The sequence below is a fragment of the Mastigoproctus giganteus genome, chromosome 7 (assembly GCF_048544385.1).
Source record: "Mastigoproctus giganteus isolate SK-2022 chromosome 7, ASM4854438v1, whole genome shotgun sequence".
Taxonomy (NCBI): Eukaryota; Metazoa; Arthropoda; class Arachnida; order Uropygi; family Thelyphonidae; genus Mastigoproctus; species Mastigoproctus giganteus.
Window position 1 is genome coordinate 81,369,180 of NC_143581.1, and position 23,998 is coordinate 81,393,177.

General features: G+C 37.6%; 2 protein-coding genes across 2 annotated transcripts in view; one reads left to right on the forward strand and one right to left on the reverse strand.

Moving 5' to 3' along the window:
- The window catches only part of LOC150083028 (DNA-dependent protein kinase catalytic subunit-like), a 183,460-nt gene extending 178,802 nt beyond the window's left edge, over positions 1–4,658 (forward strand). The window contains exons 11-12 of the mRNA XM_090378361.1: positions 4,299–4,407; positions 4,640–4,658. Coding sequence (XP_090234487.1) covers positions 4,299–4,407; positions 4,640–4,658 — 128 coding nt within the window. The remainder of the gene's footprint in view (positions 1–4,298; positions 4,408–4,639) is intronic.
- Positions 4,659–22,603: 17,945 nt separating this feature from the next.
- On the reverse strand, positions 22,604–23,311 carry LOC150083029 (uncharacterized). Its single transcript, XM_090378362.1, has one exon. The coding sequence runs from the start codon at positions 23,309–23,311 to the stop codon at positions 22,604–22,606; it is 708 nt and encodes a 235-aa protein (XP_090234488.1).
- Positions 23,312–23,998: the final 687 nt, after the last annotated feature.

Genomic DNA, 23,998 nt, shown 5'->3' on the forward strand with positions numbered 1-23,998 from the left:
ACACAAAAAAAATTCCTGAGTTACCCAGAGAGAGAGAGAGAGACAGAGAGAGAGGAATTACCAAGAAAGAGAAGAATAATAATATCCAGCTCAGGACCCTGGGTGTGCCAAGCTCGTACTACCAGATGTGAGCCCTTGGAGTTAATAGTCAATGTTTTCTGTTATTAGAATTTGTAGATAAGCTGTGGATTTGTTCTATTGTTTGGAGCATTAAATGGAGATGTCCAGTTTCTACTTATTTTCTTGACCCTCGTTTTGTTTAAGTTCATGTACATGTCATATCTGTTGCACGTTGAGTTGCTATTTAGGGCTTTTTCCAGATTGGTCAAGTTTTCTGCCACAACTACTATGCCCATTTTATAAATCAACATAATGAATGAGCAACAATGGAACAACAAAGATCACATTTTTATGTGAGTTATGTAGGTTCCATAGATTGTCATTACAGGTAGATCCTCTATTTTTTTTTTTTTTTTTTGTGATATTTCCTGGGAAGATAACAAGGTAGGGAAAGAGGGCAATCCCCATCATGAAAGATGTAATCTCTCATGTTGGAGATTTTATCAGATTCAATATTCCTGAACTTTACTAGGGTCTCTATAGAATACACCTAGAAAGTCTAGCATGGTAGTGATGCCAATACAATTATCTGATAAGTTATTTATTAAATGATTCCTGATCATGGAGTGAAAAGCCTATTTGTTGCCTATGAAGCATCTCTCCCAGGCTCCCATGGAGATAGCATTGGTTGTGCTCTTTCCTGTTCTAAAGCCCATCTGTTCTTTTTCTATGATCTCTTCATATCATTTATTTATTTATCCTGTTTTGTAGAATTATAATAAGTCTTTTGTAGGCATGGTTGAGAAGATAGAGATAGACAGGTCTGTATTTTGAGCATAGTTGTCATCTCCCTTTTTTTATAGATGGGAATAAGGATTTATTTTCTCCATTCATCTAGTATCTCATTTTTTTCTAGGGTGAATTGGAAAAGTTGGGTGAGAAAGTTAGTTCTCTCTTCCCTTTGTTTCTATAGTCATGTAGGTATAGCATCATGTCGGGGGGGGGATGTGTTTCCATATGAGTTTCCTCCATTAGGATTTTGAGGGGGTCTGTGAACAGTTCATGATCTAGGTGAAAAGTTTTGTCCATGCTTCTCTAATCTTTACTATATTCCCTGTTACATTGCCTGATCAGTCCTTGATGATTATTGGATGCGGGAGGAGTGGTAAAGATTCTGGAAATTTTTTCAATTGTTCATTCTGTTTTTGTAGGTCTTGGTGGTGCGTTCATCATTCATTGCATTCATCTGCCTTCTTATCCATCCGATTGATTTTAGACTCTTTATATTAGGTTTTTGAGTCATTCGTATTCTTTCCTGTTTCCTGCTAAGCTCGCTTGTGCTAGTTTAATCTGACCTCCCAATTTTCTATTATCTTGGGTGTTACCCATTTATTGTTTATTTATTCTCTAAACCCTAAACTTGTTTTATTGTTTCCTCCATGTCTTCTCCCTCTTTTTTTTTCTCAGAAGGTGCTCTCCAACTGTCTCAGGCTGGAGTTTAGTCTCTTTTGATTTCCTCCATATATTTCTTTTTACAGATCGTCATTTGGTGTTTGTCTACGTCAGTTTGAATTTTCTCTCTTTATCCCCATAAAGCTCTTGAACTTGTTTGATCTTATGGTAGAATGAATTCGTGGTCTGAGTCCACATCTACTTTTTAAGGGGTGACATTGAGGATGGACGATCCTTTAACCAAGATGTAGTCTATACAATTTTTGATGATGCCATCTGGAGATGTCCAAGTGTATTTATGTTGTGGTAAAATAATGTGTTAGCAATTATCAGGATTTTGTTTCTGCAGAAGTTGATTGAGTCTTCTTCCCCTTTCATTTCTCCTTCCTATTCCAAATTAACCCATCATATCTGCATCTGTGGACATGATGCATAAACAGTGTAAATATTTTAAAAGATGGATTAAAGCACTTGTACTTATGTTTGAAGTATGACGTGTAATGGTGAAGTAGCATTGACAGCAATCATTGAAGAAGTGATAGGAACATAATGCAAAAAACATCTGATTTACATATCTACATATAATTTCTGATTGGAAATAACAAACACATTTAATTTACACATAGACAGAATGCTTTAATCCCTCTTTTTTTTTAATATAGTAAAATATATATTTTTTGCTATTACATATTTTTTGCTATTACATATTTTTTGCTATTACATATTTTTTTCAAGAAATTATCAAACAGTTTGAGTTTGACTTAGGTTGTTCCTGAAGTAGGGATTAAAGAATTTGAGATCTGCTAAAAAAACTGTATGTCAGTCCACTACTGCATATATTGATTATCTAGGATTTTGAACAAGAGTTGCTTTCATATTTACCATAATGTCATAACTTGCATATGTCTTTATAAAGTTTTTGGCAAACAAAAAAAAAAAAAAAAAAACCCTATATATAAATTCTTGTGCCAGTCATATGAGGGGCATTCAATAAATTATCTACCTAAGGTACTTCTCATATTTATATTTCAGCAATTCTTGATTTATCATGTTCCTACATATCTCAACTTGAATTATACTAATTTTGATACTACTATTTTTTTAGGTTGTGCTGCTTTAACAGAAAGAAGGAACACACCTGTATCAAATTATGGATTTACTGAGATTGGAGCATCTTTCAATCATCAAGTTTCACTTTATGAAAGGATGGTAGCTGCATATGGCAACAGTGCACATTCAAAGTACCAGGTGAAATTCTGATCAAAACAATTCAAGTGGAGTAGACAGTCCATTGAAGATGATCTATGTCAGGAAGGCCTGTGACAGCACCCTCCCGAAATGTGCCAAGCTGTGGAAACCCATGTGCTGAATGACAGATGTTTAAAGGTGTCCCAAATCTCTAGGGAATGTGACATATCTGAGGGAACATTTGCAGGTGACTAAGGTCAGTGCAAGTTGGGTCCCTAAATTTCTGACCCCTGTGCAAAAGCAATTGAGAGTATGGTGTTGTGAGGAGAATTTAGAGCTTTATGGAAGGAACCCTGAAACTTTCATCTCCAGAATTGTTATGGGTGATGAAACATGGGTTCATCACTGGGATCCTGAAACCAAGCAAGCAAGAAACAATGCAATTGAAGCACAAGCATTCTCCCCACCCAAAGCCGAATGTGCTAGCCGGGTGGGTAAAGTGCCTGCCTGGCAACCCAAAGGTCTTGAGTTTGAATCCCACCTCAGGCTTGGATCATCGTAAAAATGTTGGGAGGTGCAATATGGCCACAGAAGCTGATGCACCAACAACTAACAAAAACAAACAAACAAAAAAAAAAAAAAAAAAAAAAACAATCGGAAACAATCTTTAGCTGGCAAGGTCATGACCATATTTTGGGATGCTGAGAGAATTTCATACATTCACTACTTGGAACACAAGCAGACAGTCACTGGGGAGTCATATGCATCCCTACTGTTACAACCTAAAGGATGTCATAAAGGAAAAATGCTGTGCTGCTTCTTCACAACAACACACCAGTCCACAGGTCACATGCTGTTGTTATTGCTTTGAGAGACTGACTTTTTAGAACTTACAGGCCCGATCTGGCCCCCAGTGACTATTTCCTGTTTTGATACCTCAAGAAAAATATACATGGGTGTCGCTTTGCTTGATAATGAACTGAAGTCTGCTGTTTGTTTCTGTGCTTTTTGATGGACAGGACAAAGAATTTTGTCTAGTATTTCCTTGTTGCCAAAATAATGCAACAATTGTATTGAAGTTCAGGGGAGTTACATTGAAAAATAAAAACAGATTTTTGCCTCTATCTCCTTTCCTTCATAGGCAGGTAGATAATTTATTGAATGCCCCTTGTAAATGCAGTATCCACTGGAAGAATGTTTTCCATATCATTTGCCAAAACTTCATTGAACTTGTGTTGTTTATTTTGATTTTAAAGCAAAAAATGCATCAAGTTTTTGTTCCACTGAAAATTACCAGTTTGTTTGTTTTTTTTAAATTATATGCAGGCTAGCTACTGATTAAACTCATAACTACTAGTCACCAATAAAACTTCAAGACCACAACTTCTATTTATTTTGGGTAAAGTGGTTTACTCATTTTAAATTACACATAGTCTTGCAAATTGATAAAGCTACTCTTGAATTGCACCCTACTGATGATTTTCCCCTAAATGTGAAATATTTGCATTGGAAACTAATGTATCCAGCATTATTTTGAAATTGAATGATTTTAGAAAGTTTTATGCCTTGTAATTTTTTATTTATTTTATTTTTTGTAGGAAACTTTAGTAATTTGAATAAAACAAGAAATCTTGTGGAATATTGGAAACATAGACTTCCTGGGCCATTAGCACCATTGAATATTTGGGATGATATTATAGGAAATAGGTAAATACATATATATATTTTTCTTTTTTTTTTGTTTATGGATAATTGTATATTTCCAATGAATATTTGAAATGCCAAGATTAATATTATTCTTTCTTGAGCTTGTTTTCTATATTCTTTCTAGAGCTTGTTTTCTAAAATCTTTTTTTATCTTTGCAATGTATTTCAAGTACATCTTATAAACTTTAGAGAATATTTTTGAATTTAATAATTTTATATAACTTTTCATTAGAAGATTTGTATTGAACTAACAAATTTAGAACACTCAGTGTCAAATTCAAATTAATTCATTTGAATGTGGTGCAAAATTTAGCAACTTCTTTGCTGGTAATCATAGCAAGTCAAATTTTGGGCTGATGTGATATGCAGTATGACGGTGTGACTGCTCAGTACAGGTAGGACTTGTTTTACAGCAGGGTTAGATTCCAGCAAAACAGGGTCGTAAAATGAAAAGCCATAAAACAAGATCAAATTATAATGTGATTGAATGAGATACGTTCCAAAATTCCCAAAATTTTCCCAAGTCTATGCTAATATTTCTATTCTTTATAAATAATTAAATATTTTAAACATTTAACGCACGTTTTATTTATACTTGTCCAGAAAATGATGATGCTTTCGCACTATACTTATACATAGTCTAGACCTGCCCAGAATTACTGCCTCTGTAACAGGAATGTTATTTTGGTTCATATCGTCAACCCACAACACTAACAATTTCTCCATTTTTTCCATTGTCTCACTGCATGAATAAGTTGTTCTGGTGGATGATGACACACTTGTTATCCCTGTGTTTGTTCTCTTTATTTTATCAACATTGTTCATAATCATTGATACAGTAGAAGGTGCTAAACTCAACACCTTACACACATCCGACTGACGCTCACCAGATTCCATGTAACAAATCACATCCGTTTTCTTCTTAATTGTTAGTGTTTTACGCTCTTTTTTTTTGGCCCCCACCGGCACAGATACTGCCCTATACTTAGAGCTCATGGTTGCACAGAAATTATTATTGTTATTAATCAGAAATAGCACTATAATAACACTGTGTAACCCTAACAATTGAGGGAAAATTCACAACAAAACCAACAGGGCACACTGAGTGTAAACAACTCTAGGTCTCACTATCATTCCACACACGATGTACCATGAAAAACAAAAACACCTAGTGCGTGTTTGGAGACACAGGCGTTGCTGCGATGTGTTACTGAGTTGCGATTTTTTTGTTATTTTCAATTTTTTTCAGTTATATTTTGAAACAGTCATTAATGTGAAAAGTCGTAAAATGGGACCTACCTGTACTGTGAAAATTTACTCTAAAGGCACCTTTTATTGCAACATAACTTTTCCGCAACTTCTCTAACAGCATATTTGCCAATATCAGTCATACTACGATACAAGAGTACACAAATTGTGAGCAGTAACTCAAGATAATAACAACATTTGAGAATATGAATGAAACACATTTAAATTTTATCACATGATTAACCATTATTCCTCTATGAGGTGTATTACTTTAGGTCAATGATTAAAATTTTGAATTGAGTAGCTTGCAATCGAGAAAAGCACATACAGGTGAATCTCTGCTTATGAACTTTCAAGAAACAAACTTCATATTTTTGAACTTCATATGGACTAATAAATTGCGACTACCATTCATTTAATGAACACAGAAAGACACATTTACACCCCTTTCTACACCAATGAGCCGAAACATTATGACCAGTGAGTTGTTATACAATTCAAAGCAACTGCAGGTGAACTGTGGCATGTGCGTGGGTTGGCAAACGGTATAAAAAGCACCTGATACTGAGCTTCGTTTATCAGTGTTACCTTTGTTCTTCAGATGGGAAAGGCAGCGGACTTAAGCGAGTTTGACAAAGGCCAAATTGTAATGTCCAGATGACTGGGTCAGAACATGTCTGAAATGGCACAGCTGGTGGGAGTGCTCACAGTCAGCCATGGTTAGTACTTACTGAAAGTGGTCCAAGAAGGGGAAACCTGTGAACTGCCGGCGAGGTTTTGGACAACCATGGCTCATCGATGCCCAAGGTCAGCTAGGGCTCTCCCACATGGTACGTGGCAACAGAAGGGTGATTGTGGTGCAAATAGCCAGTAATTGGAATGCTGATGATGGGAGTAATGGGTCACAACACACAGTACCTTGAACTCTGCTGAAAATGGGGCTGTGCAGCCGCTGGCCACTCTGAGTGCCCATGCTGGCCACTGTTTACCGGCGACAGCGCATACAATGGGCACACGAGCATTGAAACTGGACCTTGAGTGATTAGAAGAAGGTCGTCTGGTTCGATGAATCGTGATTCCTGTTGCACCATGTGAACGGCTGGGTACATGTGTGGCATTTACCTGGGGAAATGATGGTGCCTGGATATACTGTGGGACGAAAACAAGCCTGGTGGCGGTGGTGTCATGCTTTGGGCAATGTTATTCTGGGATATCCTGGGTCCAGTCATCCATGTGCCAGGCCCTCTGATGTCTACCACCTACCTAAACATCATTGCTGACCAGGTACATCCTTTCATAGCAACAGTCTTCCCCTCTGGTGGTTCGGTCTTTCATCAGGATAATATGCCATGCCACACTGCCTGGATTGTTCGAGACTAGTTCGCGGAACATGAGGAAGACTTCCAGGTATTGCCCTGGCCTCCATATTCCCCAGGCATCGATCCCTTGCTGGGTACGAGCTGTTTTGTCTGCACATGGAGGACCAACATCATATTAGGTAGGTGGTCGTAATGTTTTGGCTCATCGGTGTGTTCCATATTGAATATTCTTCGGTTGCTGAATATATTCCACATGTTAATGTTGTGTGTGTGTTAACATATACTGATCCATTTTTATTTCCCTTGAAATATGGAAAATAAGTGTAAATGTAGTGATTGTGAAAGTGTTAAAAGTAGCAAAAAACATTGATTGATTTTGATAGAAACTAAAATGGACATAATTAAGTGATCTGAAAATGGTGAATTGCTTGCTTCAATTGGTCATGTTTATTACCCCAGTCAATTTTATAGTTGCATCAATTTTAAAAGACAGACAAAAAATTTGTGATTATACTCCCAATGCAGGCTCTGTTCAGTCTGTAGTTTTTCTAAAAAAAGAAATATTATTGAAGAAATGGAATGCTGTTTCGCAATTTGTATTCAGAATCAGAATAGAAAAAAACAAATGCTTCAGTACTTAATTGATTCAAGACAAAAGTAGAAGTCCTTATCAAGACATTAAAATTGTGTGGGAGAAATGGAAGATGATTCTGCTGAATTTAAGGCTAGTGCTGGGTGGTTTGCTAGTTTCAAGAAAAAGATAAATGTGAAAAACTATTTGTCATCTGGTGTTTAAGTCTAAGTGTCGATCATGATGCAGCCAAAGAATTTTGTGCAACGTTATCAAAAATTATTGAAGAAAGCTACTGTTTTCATCAAATTTTCAATGTTGATGAGACCAGTCATTTCCGGAAAAAGATGCCTGACAGCCCTTGGGTTATCAGAGCATTGACAAAGCAACATTGCTGGTTATTTGGAGTTCTAATAAAATAAGATGGGTAACACTGCACTATTCCATGAGTTGTTTGTAAATCACTGTTCCGTCTACTGAAAAATATTGCAGGGAGAATAATTTGTCATTTTAAGTTTTAATACTCCTTGATAATGTCCCAGATCATCCTACATAACTGACTTAAATCCAGATGTGGTATTCTTCCCTCCCAGTACCATCAGCTTACTTCAATTTATGGACCAAATGGCAACAACCTTCAGACACTTCTATTTACACCTTACAATTAGCCAAACTGTAGCAGCTACCAGTATAGATGAAACTGTAACCCTGAAAGACTTTTGGAAAGAATATAATAATTCAAAAGAAATAAATTACCTATTGGCTGAGGGCAAATTTCTGCCAATCTACCCACAACCATCCTTCCTCAGTTTGAATTTATGCCTCGCTCATGTGTGTAATTTCAGCAAGAAGAAGGATTGCATTAGTATTAAGTTCACTTAATCGATTCAAAGCCTTAAATACCTCAATCAAATCTCGCTGTAGGTGCCTAGTCTCTCCATAACCAGTAGTTTGCAGAATTGAACCCTTTCCTGGTACCCGCACCCTTTTATTACCCTCACTAATCTTGTTGCTCTTCTTTGCATCTGTTTCAGTAGTTCCAGTCCTTCCTAAAATGAGGTTTCCAGACTTGCATCCAGTACGCAATCTGTGTCTTAGCTGTTGCCTTATAAGACAGGATAATTGCCTCCTTGTCTTTTCTGACAGAATCCCTATATTGAAAAACTCCCATAATCTGTCTTGGCCACCTTAATGTGGACACGTACTTGATGGGACCTCCCAGGGATTATGCTAGGCCTCCACATTACCATCACTGGGATCCAATGCTCATAGCCTAGGTTCCAGACTAATGCCATAGTAATCCAGTATGTTTTCCCTGTGCTGCAACCTGTGGAAACTCAGAAAGGGGGACAGTGGTGGTTGAGGGAGCACACGTTCATCACTTCTCTTTGGTCCCTGCTTCTACAAGATGGGTGGTTCTGGGATGGCTCGTCCAGAATCAACTAGCCGGTGGGTTCACCTACAGGGGTTAATGCTATCCCTATCATAATGGTCTGAGGGACAGAAGACAGGCTGGTGGAAATATGGATCTGGTGACTGAGTAGCTCCTGACATCCCACTCCCAAGTATATTTATTGCTTGCTAGTGGGGTTCCCATTCGGACTCCATTGTGGGTGACGAACCCGGGCACTGAACCAAAATTAAAAAAAAAAAAAAAAAACAATTGAATATCATGATATTCTAAACTGTTCTTCTGGCGTGCTAACTGGGTCCCTCCCAGAAAATTATACTAGTGATACAGAAAATGTTACATCAGCAAAAAAAGACCAAGAACCAAAGATACATCAGTTCCAACACCTTGATACCTGATTGTTTCAGTGAAAAGCCAATTGGAAAAATGGGCTATTCACCTTTCATCATCCAGAAGGTTAGCAGACTCGCCAAATTTGTTCAAACAGTTTCATTCTGGCATCATCCTTGTTGAGACCAAAAGTGATAAACATTCAGAATAGATCCTCCATGCAACATCCATTGGAAGGAATACCAATTGTAGTTACCACCCACAAGACACTGAACTCATTCCAAGGCATAATAATGGAATGGGATATGTAAGTCTCTTGAGGAAAGCCAAGGAGTGACAGTTGCGAAATGTTTAAATAATAATTCTATGTAAGGATGGGAATCTAGTACCCACTAGAAACCTCATTCCTACCTTGAACTCACCAATTTCTCCTAATTCAATCAAAGCTGGTTGAATATTAACTGCACAGTATATATACCAATTGTCTGCTGCCAAGGCTAGTGAGAGCTGTATGTGTTCACAAGCCACTAAGTGGATCTTTTTTATTTATTGATTTGAAATTATTGTTTTTCTTTAATTTTTGATTTAAATTTTGTAGTATAGTGATTTTCTGATTAATTTGGTGTATTTTTTATTCTGTACTTGGCCTTTTAATTGCATAGAAAACCACAGTCGACTTCTGCTGGCATTCAAATTCTGTCACAATTGTTTTCGTATCGATATAGCAGATACTGGAAATTTCTACGTAACTTCTAGCAGTGTAATTAGTATCAGTAAAGGATTATATACTATAAATTATGGCACTACTTACATGTTTTATTTATATAACTTATCATGCAGTCCGTATTGTATGATAGTAATATTCATAGAGCTTTTAGAATCAGTAATTTTGCTTAGGTGGCAATAGATAGTTAAATTTATTATCTATTATAACTAATTAGATTTTTACAAATTTTAACTAATGCATATAACCACTTAGATTTGCAAACATAATATTATGAATTAATACTTATAGCTTAAACTTGATAGGAGATATGAAATTCATATAATGTTAACTCGATAGAAGATAAAACTTTATACTGAAATATTTATATACCGGCATTCCCCACACTTATGACCTGTTAGGTTCCAGACCACTGTCTGGAACCTAACAGGTCGTAAGTGTGGGGTAAGCAGTGCCTTTTTTTTCACTTATCTATGCATGTACTGCACTGCAGTTTTCCTATATGATCATTACTTATGTAAATAACACATTTAAAACTAAAATAAACTCTGTAGGCCTTATTTTGAGAAATAGGGTAAGCACACTAATCACTGGATAGTAGGCCTAGGTACAGTACTCAGTGCAGACAGTTAAAATACAGTAATGTAAATAATGTACAGTACACTTTGCTTACCTTTAATGTAGTCTTCTTTTTCTTACTAGGGCTGGCAGATGTAAAATAGAAAAACAAAAATTTATTGGAGGAAGGCTGAAGGGGAGAGTATATCTTCATAAGTAGAATCATCAAGGGCTACACTCTTTCTTGCAGGAGATTTGAATGGACTTCTTGAAGCAGTAATAGGCATAGAAGGAGTAGGGCTTTGGGTTGATGTTGATGGTCTGACTGGACTTTCGGTGGATGTCGATGGTTGAGTAGGACTTTCAGTGGGTTGCTGGTATTTCTTTGAAGCACCTGTCTAAAGAGGTTAAACTGCCTTTACTTTTCTCTGTAAATTTCAGTGTAACAGGCATAATCCCTTACAAGGTTAGCGTCGACTTTTGAACTCCTTTCAAAGTCCCTGTCATGCTTTGCTAAAAGAAAAAGAGTCATGCCAAATTTGAAATGCCAGATAGCTTCTGATAGAATTTTTTGTGGTTAGTCCATCAGACTCAGTTTAATATGTTTTCAGACATCTCTTCATCTTCCCTATTCTCATGAAGTACAAGGAGATCTTCATTGCTTAGAGGCTCAGAATGTGACTCCAAAAGTTCAGCTACATCTTCTGGCTCAACTTCCAGTTCTAATTGCCTTGCTACCTGTGCAATGTTATTAGTTACATCTGGAACAGGATTTTCAAATCCTTCAAAACATTTTCCAGGCCCCCTTGCAGTGTAGTATCTTCACATTGTTCCAAGCATCAATATTGATTAGGGGTACGAGGTTATTACCGTGATGGCCAAGATTTTCGCAGCTCCGGCAAACACTAAATTTTTATATATATTTAGTCATTTTACTGATTTAATTGTTATACTAAATTATTTTCTATAAGTAGCTTTATAGTCCTAGTCAGCCTCCTTGGTTTATTTGAATTTAGATAGCGATTTTGAAAATTAATACTTAGTGTCCATAGATCTTACTATTTGTAACTTACTGACATTGTTATACGATACAGAATAGTGTAACATAAATCCCAAACTTCATAGCGTAAGGTTTAACGTAAAACTAGATAGCGAAATAAATAGCACTGTATTAGAAATCTGTTAGACTAGTATAGTATTATCAATTAATCCGTAAAATTTGTTAATCTTATTAAATTTCATTGTTAATTAAATTATGGGCATCTATGAGAGTTTGAGGTGTAAAGTATATACCCTTGAAGAAATTAATTTGAGGGCCTATGAAACTCTCAGCTGCCAAATTGAATTCCCGAGCTCACTCCTGTGTATCAGGTAACAGAGCAGCAATCTACAAGGCAGAATGCACTGGTTCCACAGGAAGGAAGTAGTTATTGTTGGTGACAGAGAGACAGAGAATATATTATGCAAAAAAGGGTAGGTGGAACAGGACTAGGGTATTTCTGCCAGGGGCGAAAGTTGACATAGTAGGGCAGATATCATCTTTTAAGGGTACGAAATGTGATATTTTTGTACATGTTGGCAGTAATGACCTTAAGAGTAAGAGATCTGCAGATTTACTTAACAAGTACAGGTCAATGCTGAAAAAAAAGTCACGAGTTAGGGTTAAATTTGAAAGTGTCTGCAATTCTGCCCAGACATGATAGAAGGGAGTGTATGACGAGAGCCTTGTCAATCAATTCACCCCTGGAGAGATTGTGCAAGGCTCACGGGTTAGAATTTTTCTAAGCGTGGTTGGTGCTTGCTAACAGGAAAGACTGCTTCTACAGGGATGGGATACACTTAAATAGAAAGGGTGCAAGAATATTTGCTGATGCTATTGAGGCAAAATACTAGCTTAGGGGTATTCACATACTAAAATATTAACAGTAGCCGCAAGCAGAGGCGAAAGTGATTCTTGCACGGCTTCTATTGTAATGAGCAACAACCTAGAGAGCAAATTGCTGGGGATTTCAAAAGCTGCTGGGATTCATCATGGAACAAGTAAATACATAGGCTGTGTTAGAATAACTAAGAGTAAGAACAGGTGCATGTATACTTGCATGTACACCAATGCGAGAAGTATTGTAAATAAATTTGATGAATTTGAAGTGCTGTTCATGGCATCAAAGGCAGGTATTGTTGAGATATCAGAGACATGGAGTCACATAGATATAAGCAGTGCAGAATTAGAATTTGGGGAGTACAGTGTGTACAGGAAGGATAGAGAGGGTAGGAAGGAAGGAGTGGTTATGCTGTTAGTTAAGAAACACACAAAATCTAAGGAAGTGCATCCAGTTGACATGGGTGGATAGTGCATTGTTGAGTCTGTTTGGTATGACATAAACACTGGGAAAGGGAAAATGAGAGTAGGAGTATAAATTTCAGTAGGAGTATAAAATAAATTTCAGTAGGAGTATAAAATAAATTTCAGTAGGGTATAAAATTTCAAACCAATGAACAGTTGCACAGAGAAATAGAGTGGCCAGTAAATCAGAATACATGCTGGGGATTTTAACTTTCCAGATATTGACTGGAACTTGTGGGTTGGTCACTCGCATGCTAGCAAAACTTTTGTGGTTTTATTGTTTTCTACAGAAACATGTTCGAGGGCAACCAGAGGGAGTAATACTCTTGATCTGATTATCAGCAGTGATTATTTATGCAATAGGAATTTGAAGATAAAAGGAACAAATAGGCGACTGTGATCACAGTGTACTGATATGGGATTTACTTTAAGATGTAACTGCCATCAAGGGTAAAGGGAAGGGTTTTTGCTTCTTAAAGGAGACCACAGTGGTCTCCAACAGTTTTTAAATTCTATACAATGGAATTAACTGATGATGTTACCAATGGTGAATTATAAATGGGAAGCCTTCGGGGTCTAAGAGGAGGCTACTAGGCTGTTCATACCAACTAAGAATACTGTTCGTGGTTCAGGCCTAAAAGGATGTAACTGAGAAAATGAATTAGTATTTTGCATTTTCATTCACACATGAGGAGTTATTCAAGGAATGGAATGCCAGAAGTTTATCAAACTGTAACAGGGAGCTAAGCGATTTTGTAATAACTGAGAGTAAAGTGCATGAGAAATTGTTGAAGTTAAACATAAAAAAGGCACTTGGTATGGATGGAGTCTATCCAGTTATATTGAAGGAGGCAGCAAGGAAAGTTAGCAAACCCTCGCCATAATTATGAGAGCATCCTTAGATTCAGTTGAGGTCCCCATGGACTGCAGATATGCAAATATATCCCTAATTCATAAAGGGGGTTCAAAGGGTGACACAAATAATTATAGACCTGTTACTTTAACTTCTTCCAATGAAAATAATGAAGTTTCTGGTTAAAGAGGTGATACAGGATTACCTAGACAAGATTGCAGTAGTAGTTCAGACACAGCATGGGTTTATTACGGGGAAGTCTTGTCTCACCAATTCGATTGGATACCACGATGTGGTCACAAAGGAACTAGATGCAAAAAAATTATTTTGATATATACTTAGATTTCAGGAAAGCTTTTGATACTGTTGCACGTGAAAGGCTGCTGTACAATTTGGAGCATTGATGGCATGGCATTGATGGCAAGTTGCTGTAATGGATAAAGTAATGGTTGAGTGGGAGATGACAGAGAGTGGTAATAAATGGACACTGCTCTATATGGACTAATGTTATTAGTAGGGTCCCACAGGGTTCGGTGCAGGGCCTATTGTTGTTTTGTGTATTTTTTATTTTGATTTATTATTATTATCATTAGTTATATGATGCAAGGAAGCCTGAGGCTTTTGCTGCACCAGCCGAAAAAATTAAAAAAATAAAATAATCCTGAGTTACTGAGAGAGAGAGAGAGAGAGAGAGAGAAGGGAATCATCAAGAAAGGAAAGAAAAGAGCAGAATGATGATATCCAGCTCAGGACCTTGGGAGTGCTAAGGCCATACTGATCAGATATGGACCCCTGGAATTTTTATCAATGAAGGTATATCAGGTTTAATATCGAAATTGACAGGGTTGTTAACAACACTAAAGTCAGTATGCTAATGTAACAGGACCTAGAAAAGTTGGGCAGATAGGCTTAGAAGTTGCAACTAAAGTTGAACATTGACAAATGCAAAATACTGCATATGGGTAGCAGTAACCCAAGAGAAATGTACCAACTGTGTGGTAGTACACCCACGGAAGTGGAGAGTGAAAAAGACTTGGGGGGTAATTGTGGAGTCAGATATTAAGTTCTCTGTGCAGTGCAGTGCAGATTTATACTGCAGAATTGCGTGCAATAGAAACAGCCCTAGATCACATTAAAAATCGTGACTACCAAAGGTATATGATTTATTGTGATTCGTTAAGTGTGTTACAGGCTCTAGTATCTGTGAGGTTTAACCCTCATCCGATCCTGTCCAGGATCCAGCAGATTCTTTTTTCTCTCGTGGAATTAGAATTTGATATTTGCTTTTGCTGGATCCCAAGCCACATTGGGATCCGGGGAAATGAATTAGCTGATACCGCTGCCAAATCAGCCATTTCCCTGGATAATCATTACCTGTCAGTAGATACAGACTACAGGCAAATAATACGCTCTAAATTATATTCCCAATGGCAAGATTCCTGGCACAGACATGCTATAAATAAACTACATCACATTAAGCCTGTAATCACACAATGGCAGTCCAGTCTACGCAGGGTTCGAAGAGAGGAAGCTGTTCTTGCTCGGCTCCGCATAGGTCATAGCCATCTAACACATTCCTGTTTGCTGAGGGCGTAACCTACCTATGTGCGAGATGTGTGACATTATTTTAACTGTCCGTCATCTTTTTATAGAATGTCCTGTTTTTATAGAAGCACAACATTTGTGTTTTACCGCTTTTAATAATTTGACTGAACCATTTACACTCAGTCAGATTATAGGTGACAGAGACAATATGTTCGACGTTTTTAACTTTTTACAATCTTTTAATTTGTATACAAAGATATATATATATATATATATATAAAGTTATTTATATAATATAATATAAAGATATATTATATATATAAAAGCATATAAAGTTTTTTACTTTATACCTTTTTTACATAATAGTTAATTTCTTGACGTGGTTGCCTAGGCTACCAAAATGTTTAGTAGTCTTTTAAATTTGACTTGGCGCATTATGGCCTTAGCTGCCAATGTGCCATTAAAAACCAAACCAAACCAAAAGCAGTACAGTGCAGACAGGCTGCCAGAGCAGGTCATGGAGTTTTGTCAATGTTATACAAAGTGTCTCAAAAATATTGGTACAAATGTTTAGGGGAGGTAGGTAACATCTAAAGGAATGTGAATTGCATAGGAACCCATAACCGGAAACGTCACGGGAAAGTAGTAGCAGAGGCACAAGAAGCAGAAATGACACAAGACAGTAATTAGTGGCAAACATTTATTTGACATAATATTAACAATGGAGTATGAGATGGATGCATTTCGTGATGTACAACAGATGCTCGAAGGTTCCACCATGAGACGCGATGCATGCGCAACACCGACGCAGCATGGATTGGCGGACACGGTCGAACACACCTGCAGTTTCTTTGACAGTAGCAGCAGCGCAGACGAGTCTCGCCACGAGATCCGTTTCCATCTCCACAGTCGATTCATACATGATAGATTTGAGGGGCCCCACAGAAAGAAATCAAGGCTCGATAAATCAGGTGAGCGTGGGGGCCATGCAACAGGTCCACCATGGCCAATCCATCGACACCCAAAACGGCTGTTCAAATGGTCACGAACACACCTTCCATAATGGGCAGGCGCCCCGTCCTGTTGAAACCAAATGTTGTGTCTCACATTTGCTGGAACATCGTCAAATAACCCTGGTAGAACTTATTCAAGAAAGATCCGATATTTAGCGGAGTTCATGCGAGATGGTAACAGGTATGGGCCGACTAAGCAGTCACCGACCATACCTGCCCACACATTTATTGCGAAGCGATGTTGTGACGCATGGGGGCGCACACCGTGTGGGCCCTCTGCTAATCCATACACTAGGTGCATGTCTGCCAGCTCACAGTTCGTATATCGATGCCTGCTCTTTGTGCGGCGACTACTGCTTAAATGAGTAAACCAGAAATTTTCCCTCTGTGAACTGATGAACAGCACCATGTACCAACTTACGGTGACGTTTCCGATTATGGGTTCCTATATGATTCACATTCCTTTAGATGTTACCTACCTCCCCTAAACGTTTGTACCAATATTTTTGAGACGCCCTGTATAGGAATTTTGCTAGCAGAGACAAGGAAGTGATTATCCCTTTGTATAAGGCCAGACATTGGTACAGCGTACAGGTCTGGAGGCCTCATTTTAGGAAGGGTGTAGAGTTGCTAGAATGAGTACAGAGAAGGACAACAAGATTGGTGAGTGGAACAAAGGGGTGTGCTTACGAAGAAAGGCTTAAGTTCTGCAAGTTGCAGAATCTGGAGACTAGGCACCTGCAAGGTGATCTGATTGAGGTGTATAAGGCCTTGAATAGTTTGAGCAGGCTCAATGCTGACACGATACTTCTGCTTTCTCAGTCTAAGAACCTGAAGGAACATAGATTTAAATTGAGGAAAGACAGTTGTAGAATAGATGTGCGGAAGTATGCCTTTAGCCAGCAGGTAGTTTATTGCTGGTACAGACTTCCATCTGTTGTTGTGGAATTGATAGCTTTAATAAATTTAATGCTAAACTAGACAAACATTTGGAGTGACCGGATGGGTGAAACGGGAAGGTTGGTTTTTTTTGGCTGATGCTGTATAAGTTTGCTTTCTTGCATCATATGCCTCAACTAATGCTAATGCTAATCTCGTGTAGTCTTTGTTCCATCCAAGATGTTGAATCCTTTCCAAAATTTCTTGACAACTTCTTCCCCACTTCCTTCTTCTGTGTCAATTGCTGTAATGCACTTAGTTCTGGTTTTTCTTATATAATACAGTTTGAAAGCAGCAATGACACAGTGATCCATGGACTGGAGAAGTGAGGTCATATTTGGTGGTAAGCATATCACTCGATTGTTAGGATTCAAATCATCTAATGTTTGAGGGTGTCCAGGTACATTGTCTAGAAGGAGAATAATTTTAAATGGGATGTTATTGTCTGCATAGTACCCTTCAACTGTTGGTACAAAGTAGGTGTAAATTAGATTTCCAAAGAACTTGAAGGCTAGTTTTCAAAGCTCTAGGGTTGGCTGAGTGGTAAACGAGCATACGCTTTAGCTTAAGGCTGCCTGATGTATTTTCACCTGACAAAAGTGTAAGCCTAGCTTTTGCTGGCTTGAAGCCTGGCATGGTTTTCTCCTCCTTTGCAATGAATGCTTTTGATGGCATCTTTTTCCTAAACAGCTGTCTCATCGACATTAAAAATTTGATCTTTTGAGTAGCCACCGTTTTCAGTAATTTTGGCAAGATCACGTAGAAAGCTTTCTGCAGCAACAGTTTCAGCAGCTGCTGCCTCACCTTGCACTTTGATATTATATAGGTTAGAACATCTCTTAAACCTATCAAACCACCCTCTACTTGCACCAAATTCAGCATCCTTAACTGCCTCACCTTCCTTAGCCTTCATTTTATCAAAGAGTCTTTGCACTTTATTTTGAATGATACCCTGGCTTAAAGGCACATGGTGACTAGTCTGTTTATCAATCCATATCATTAAAAGTCTCTCCATGTCTGAAATTAGGCTCTCTCTCTCTCTCTTCCGAATTAGAGTGTTATGCACTGGTGTAGTGTTTTTCACTTCAACAAGAATGTTTTTTGTTTTTATGCACAGTGATAACTGTCATGCAAGTCTAGCCTTCAGCTTATCTCAGTGTTTGATGCATTTCATCACTAAGTTTAATAATTTTGTAATAGCCTTACGACTTTTCTTACCACTTTTATCTGCCATTATACTGTACTGTATATTAAGTTATTTTATAATTTTAATTGCACCAATACAGCAAAATGGAAGTTATAAACAGTTTAATATTCACTTAAACACAGAGCATGCATAAATGAGGTGCAAAGCAAAATGTGTTTTTAAACAAACTGATGACAGCGATGCCGGGTGGAAGGTCAATGCAAACGGTAGCTTCATGTTGCTAATGTGTCGGAACTGCGAAGCAAGTGTCTCAAGTCTGGGAATGGTGACAATTGAAAAGTGTCATAAATGCAAAGCATCACAAGTTGAAATGTCATAAGTTGAAGCATCACAAGTCGGGGTATGGCTGTATAGTATTGTTATTACAGTGGGATATAAGTTTAATGTAATATTCTTAATTGAATAGCAAAGAAAAAGGCTCAAGGTAGTGGGAGAATTGAGGGGCAGGGTGGTTGCACTCTCAATCACAGCCTTTTGAAATGTACTGATTGTTTGATGTTTGTGGAGCTATGGGAATTGGACATGATATTGCCAAGGGGGGGGGGTGTCTTTGTGCTTGATGTAAGGAATGTGAGGAAGTTAGTTGCCAACTCAGTGTTGTTATAGGCCTTTATGAGAGATTGAAGAACAGGGTAGATGCCCTTGAAGGATTTAAATTGGGTGCCCATCAAGATCTCAGCTGCCCATATCAATGCCAGATCTTGCACTTGATCATCAAGCAAAATGGTGGAAATCCCTAAGGAAGAATGTGCTGATACCACAAGAACTAGTTGTTTTTGTCAGCAACTGTATTGTCAGGGAAATGGGGGATATATCGTGCAAAAAGGATAGGTGGAACAGGACCAGGATATGTCTGTCAGAGACAAAAGTTGATGTTGTTGTAGAGCAGATATCATCTTTTAAAGGAAGAAAAGGTGATATTGCTCTCCACGCTGACACTAATGACATTAAGAGTAGGAGAACTGCGGAATTACTTAACAAGTACGGGTCAATGTTTAAAAAAGCCGCGAGTTAGAGTTGAATTTGAAATTGTTTGCAATTCTGCCCAGACATGATCGGAGTGAGTATAGGATGAGAGCCTTGTCAATCAGTTTGGCCCTGGAGAGGTTGTGCAAGACTCATGGGGTAGAATATTTCCCAGCGTGGTCTGTGCTTGTTAACAGAAGAGACAGCTTCTACAAGGATGGGATACACTTAAATAGAAAGGCCGCAAGAATATTTGCTGATGCTATTGAGGCATTTTTAGTTGGGTCAGAAAACTGCTAGCTTGGGAGGGGAGGGATACACAGACTAGTAGATTAACAGTAGCCACAGGCAGAGATTAAATCGATTCTTATACTGCTTCTATTGGATTAAGCAGCAGCCTGGAAAACAAGGTGCTGGGGATTTCAAGGACTGCTGGGAGTCATAGCAGAACAAGTAAATATATGGGCTGTGTGAGAGTAACTAAGAATAAGAGCAGGTGCATGTATACTTGCATATACACCAATGCTAGGAGTTTAGTAAATAAATTTTACAAATTGAAGGTAGTGGTCAAAACCTCAAGGCAGATATTGTTGGGATATCAGAGATGTGGTATCATACAGATACAAGGAATACAGAATTGGAATTTGGGGAGCACAATGGTACAGAAAGGATAGATAGATAGGATAGGAAGGGATGAAGAGCTATACTGTTAGTTAAGAAACACATAAAATGTAAGGAAGTGCATCCAGTTGACATGGGTGGACAGTGCAGTGTTCAAACAGTTTGGTGTAACATAAACACTGGCATAGCAAAATTGAAATTAGGCGTGTGTTAGAGGTTTAATGACTTTGATGAGCACAATGAACAACAGTACAGAGTAATAGAATGGGCCACTACAGGGATGTGGGCAGAAACCACTGTACAGAGAAATAGTGGGCCAGTACACTGAGTTGGCAGAAATCACAGGATACCTACCTAGTTACTGTTAGGCCCGCCTTTTGCTCATATGAGGGCAGACATGCTAATTTAAGTCCTTTAAGGTGCTCTAAGTGTTAGAAATATGAATTTTCACAAATGGACTGCTATTCTTTTACCTGCCTTGTGTGATTATTTTATTGCAAAGGACCATGAATTACGTCAAATTCAGGTACAAAACCCAGCAGCCAAGGAGAGCTACATACTCAATAGGATTCCAGAAGTGGAAAGAAGAAAAAGAAATGAAAAACTTAAGACAGAGCTGAACATAAATACAAACCTTTATATGCTCAGAAGGAGGTAGGAGGGAGATGTTCCAATGAAACTCAACCAGATTTCACTCTTCCACCTAAAGTGTCATTTATTCCCATTGCACACTACCTGCTAAGCTCACAGAAACACCAGTCAGTTACCACTGCAATATCTGTACCTGCTAATGCTCTACCAGTGATAAAAGTACAGTGGGGCCTCAACTTGTGATGACATTGACATCCAATATTCTCAGGAACTGATATACCTTCCGTACGAACATTTTTTTTTTTTAAGGACCAATGATATTTGCAGGATCTGTTGGCTTTCTGATATAGCTGGAATACATGGGTGAAAATTTTCAGTTTTGTGGCACACGGAACATCACTCATTCGATTGTTCACAAACAGATAACGTCTTTTTTATTGTTCAATGCGTGGCATGGGAAACATCATTCGTAGGATTGTTTCAGATCGATGATGATGATGATCTGAAACGTAAAGCCCTTGGATGGGGCTCACATCTGTTGAGTATGGGCTTGGCACACCCAGGGTCCTCAGCTGGATATCATCATTCTTCTCTTTTTTGGTGATTCTCTTCTACTTCTCTCTCTCTCTCTCTCTCTCTCTCTCTCTCTCTCTCTCTCTCGGGGTGGTACAGAAAATTTTTTTTGGCTGGTGCAGCATAAGCCTCAGGCTTCCTTGCACCATATGGCTAATAATAATAATCAACCAGTGGCAGTACTGTGTGCTTTGAAGACTAAAGCCAGCAGAGGATGGTTCGAGTACTTCAAAAAAAAAAAAGCTAATATCGAAGTGTTGAAAGGCATGGGGTTGCATCCAGTGCTGATAAAAAAAAAAGCAGCTGAGACCTTTAAAATTGGATTTCAAAAGTTTTTTGATCAGGAGGGTTATCTTCTCCAGCAGGTTTTTAACGTTGATGAAACTGGCCTCTTCTGGAAGTGAATGCCCAGGAGAACTTACATCACTAAGGATGAGGCTAGTTTAGGCATAAGCTTATGTAAGATAGGCTCGCTCTCCTGTTGGGTGCTAATGCCTTTTGAGATTTTAAGCTGAAGCCTTTGCTTGTGTAACTCTAACATCCCCCAGAATATTTCAACAACAAATGGTCGACAAAGGCATGCTGGGAGTGTTTTGGCACAGTAACAAGAAGGCCTGGGTTACAGGATATGTCTTCAATGAATGGGAGCTTGAAGTTTTCAGTCCTTTAGTGAAGAGTTATCTTGAAAAAAATAAGCTTCCTGTGAAGGCACTGCACCTTCTGGATAATGTGCCAGGCCATGATCCCAACTTTGTTCAATCTCTTGCAATGTTTTCTCTTTTACCTTAAATTTTAAAATGCACCATTGTTCCAACATAGGAAACATTGTCTGACACCATCTTTGATTTACCCTTATTCATTTTGCTGTATTGACATCATTGCATGTTTATCGATAGTGCCATTATTCCTACACCCAATTTCAGACAAAGCATTATTTGCTATTTTACTAGAAACAGAAGTGGTCATAGGCCATATATAACCCTTATATATGGTTCATCAGATATTTTGAATTTTAAATGAAACAAGTGGTTGACAAAAGATCAAAGATTTCTGCATCAGAAAGTGTATATATGTTACGGGCAATATGATAAATCGGAAAGTATACATAATTACTGGCTATTATGTATAATTCCCAATAATATTGGAGAATATGCTTAATTTATCAAACATACCAGATATTATGAATAATCTCCAATGCTTACTGGTAATATTGATTAATTGAAATTAGATGCCAACAGAATACAAAAAAAAAATCAAAGTTTAATGTTATTTATTATTACAAGATAAACTATGATGACATTTTGAATTGCACAGTTTGTTACTATTTCTACAACTACATTTATTACTGTTGCATTTTCCTTTACAATTACATTTTTTGTAACCTTAACCACCAAATACGGAAAACTTCTTAACACACTCCTGCAAAGATAATTCTGAGTCTGGAACTTCCGCGGCACTTATAAATTTTTCATGGCATATAGAAAACTCATTTCTGGTATAAACGTTGGCCAATTTCCCTTTCTTTGTACCCAATTTATATAGTCCACTATTGTCAATATCCATAATAACTGCCAAGCAATTTCTTGGGTCTCTGTCAACATCAGGAATTCTTATACATACCGTATCACCTACTTTTCCAGTAGGAAACTTTTTGTTAGACTCGTTTATCATTTTTTTAGCTTGTATTTTAAGATTTTCTTTTACTATTTTATGTTTTCTATATATTTGTGCTTTCCTATTTGCAACAATATTATCCAAGTCCTTGTTATTCTCTTTAATATTCTCCTTATTCTCCACAATGTTCTCCATATTCTCTTCAACATTCTCCATTATATTGTCATTTTCAATTTCAATACTCTTTATTCCAGTGTTTCCTGCAATCTCTCCAGAATCATAAATATTTGATTCCTTCAATATCATATGATCATTTTTAAATTGCTTCATTATGTTTTCTAGTTCTTCCTCTTCTTTTAAATTAACAACAACTTCTTTGGGAAGCCATGAGGTTTTTAGGCCAATTTTAATGGGAGAACCAAACATAGCTTCATAGGGACTGCATTTAATTCCTTGGTGATATGCTCTATTTTTCATTAATTGAACAAATCGTACAAAAGGCTTAGTGGTTAAGCCAAAGGTGCTTAACGAAATAAATAGTAGGTATCAGGTAGACCTGATTGAACAAATCCTTCACTCCAGTTGCGTGTTTCATTAGTTTCTAGCCACGTACTCAATATATTCTCTATGTCCTGGTTTGCACGTTCAACAGAACCTTGACTCTGGCTGTGCCAAGGTTTACCCTGTACGATTTTGAGTTCTTCCCAAGAAGAACATAATTCTTCGATAACTTTATTCGTGACCGTTATCGCTTTGAAGGATAGAAGGAGCTCCAAAAATAATAAATATATCCAATAAAACATAAGCAACTTCTTCAGCACGTTTGCTTTTTAAGGGACGCAATTGTACAAATATTTTTGTTAGGTGGTCTTGATATACAAGAATAAATTTGTATCCCTTGTCTTGCTGACTTTGCATGTCAATCAGGTCTACCTGATACCTACTATTTATTTCGTTAAGCACCTTTGGCTTAACCACTAAGCCTTTTGTAGGAACTTTACTTTTCTTCTGACAAGGCTCACATAAGTTTAAATATACTCAGCGTTTATATTTTATACTTTTTTTGAATTTCGTTCATCATCCGATTTCTTCCTCCATGGCCAATAGCTATATGAATATTATATATTGTATCAAATATTTCCTCAGTGCAGACAATATTTTATG

What these genes read in the sequence shown, in the direction of transcription:
- LOC150083029 (XM_090378362.1), bottom strand. Translation starts at nt 23,311, where the DNA reads ATGAAAAATAGAGCATATCACCAAGGAATTAAATGCAGTCCCTATGAA.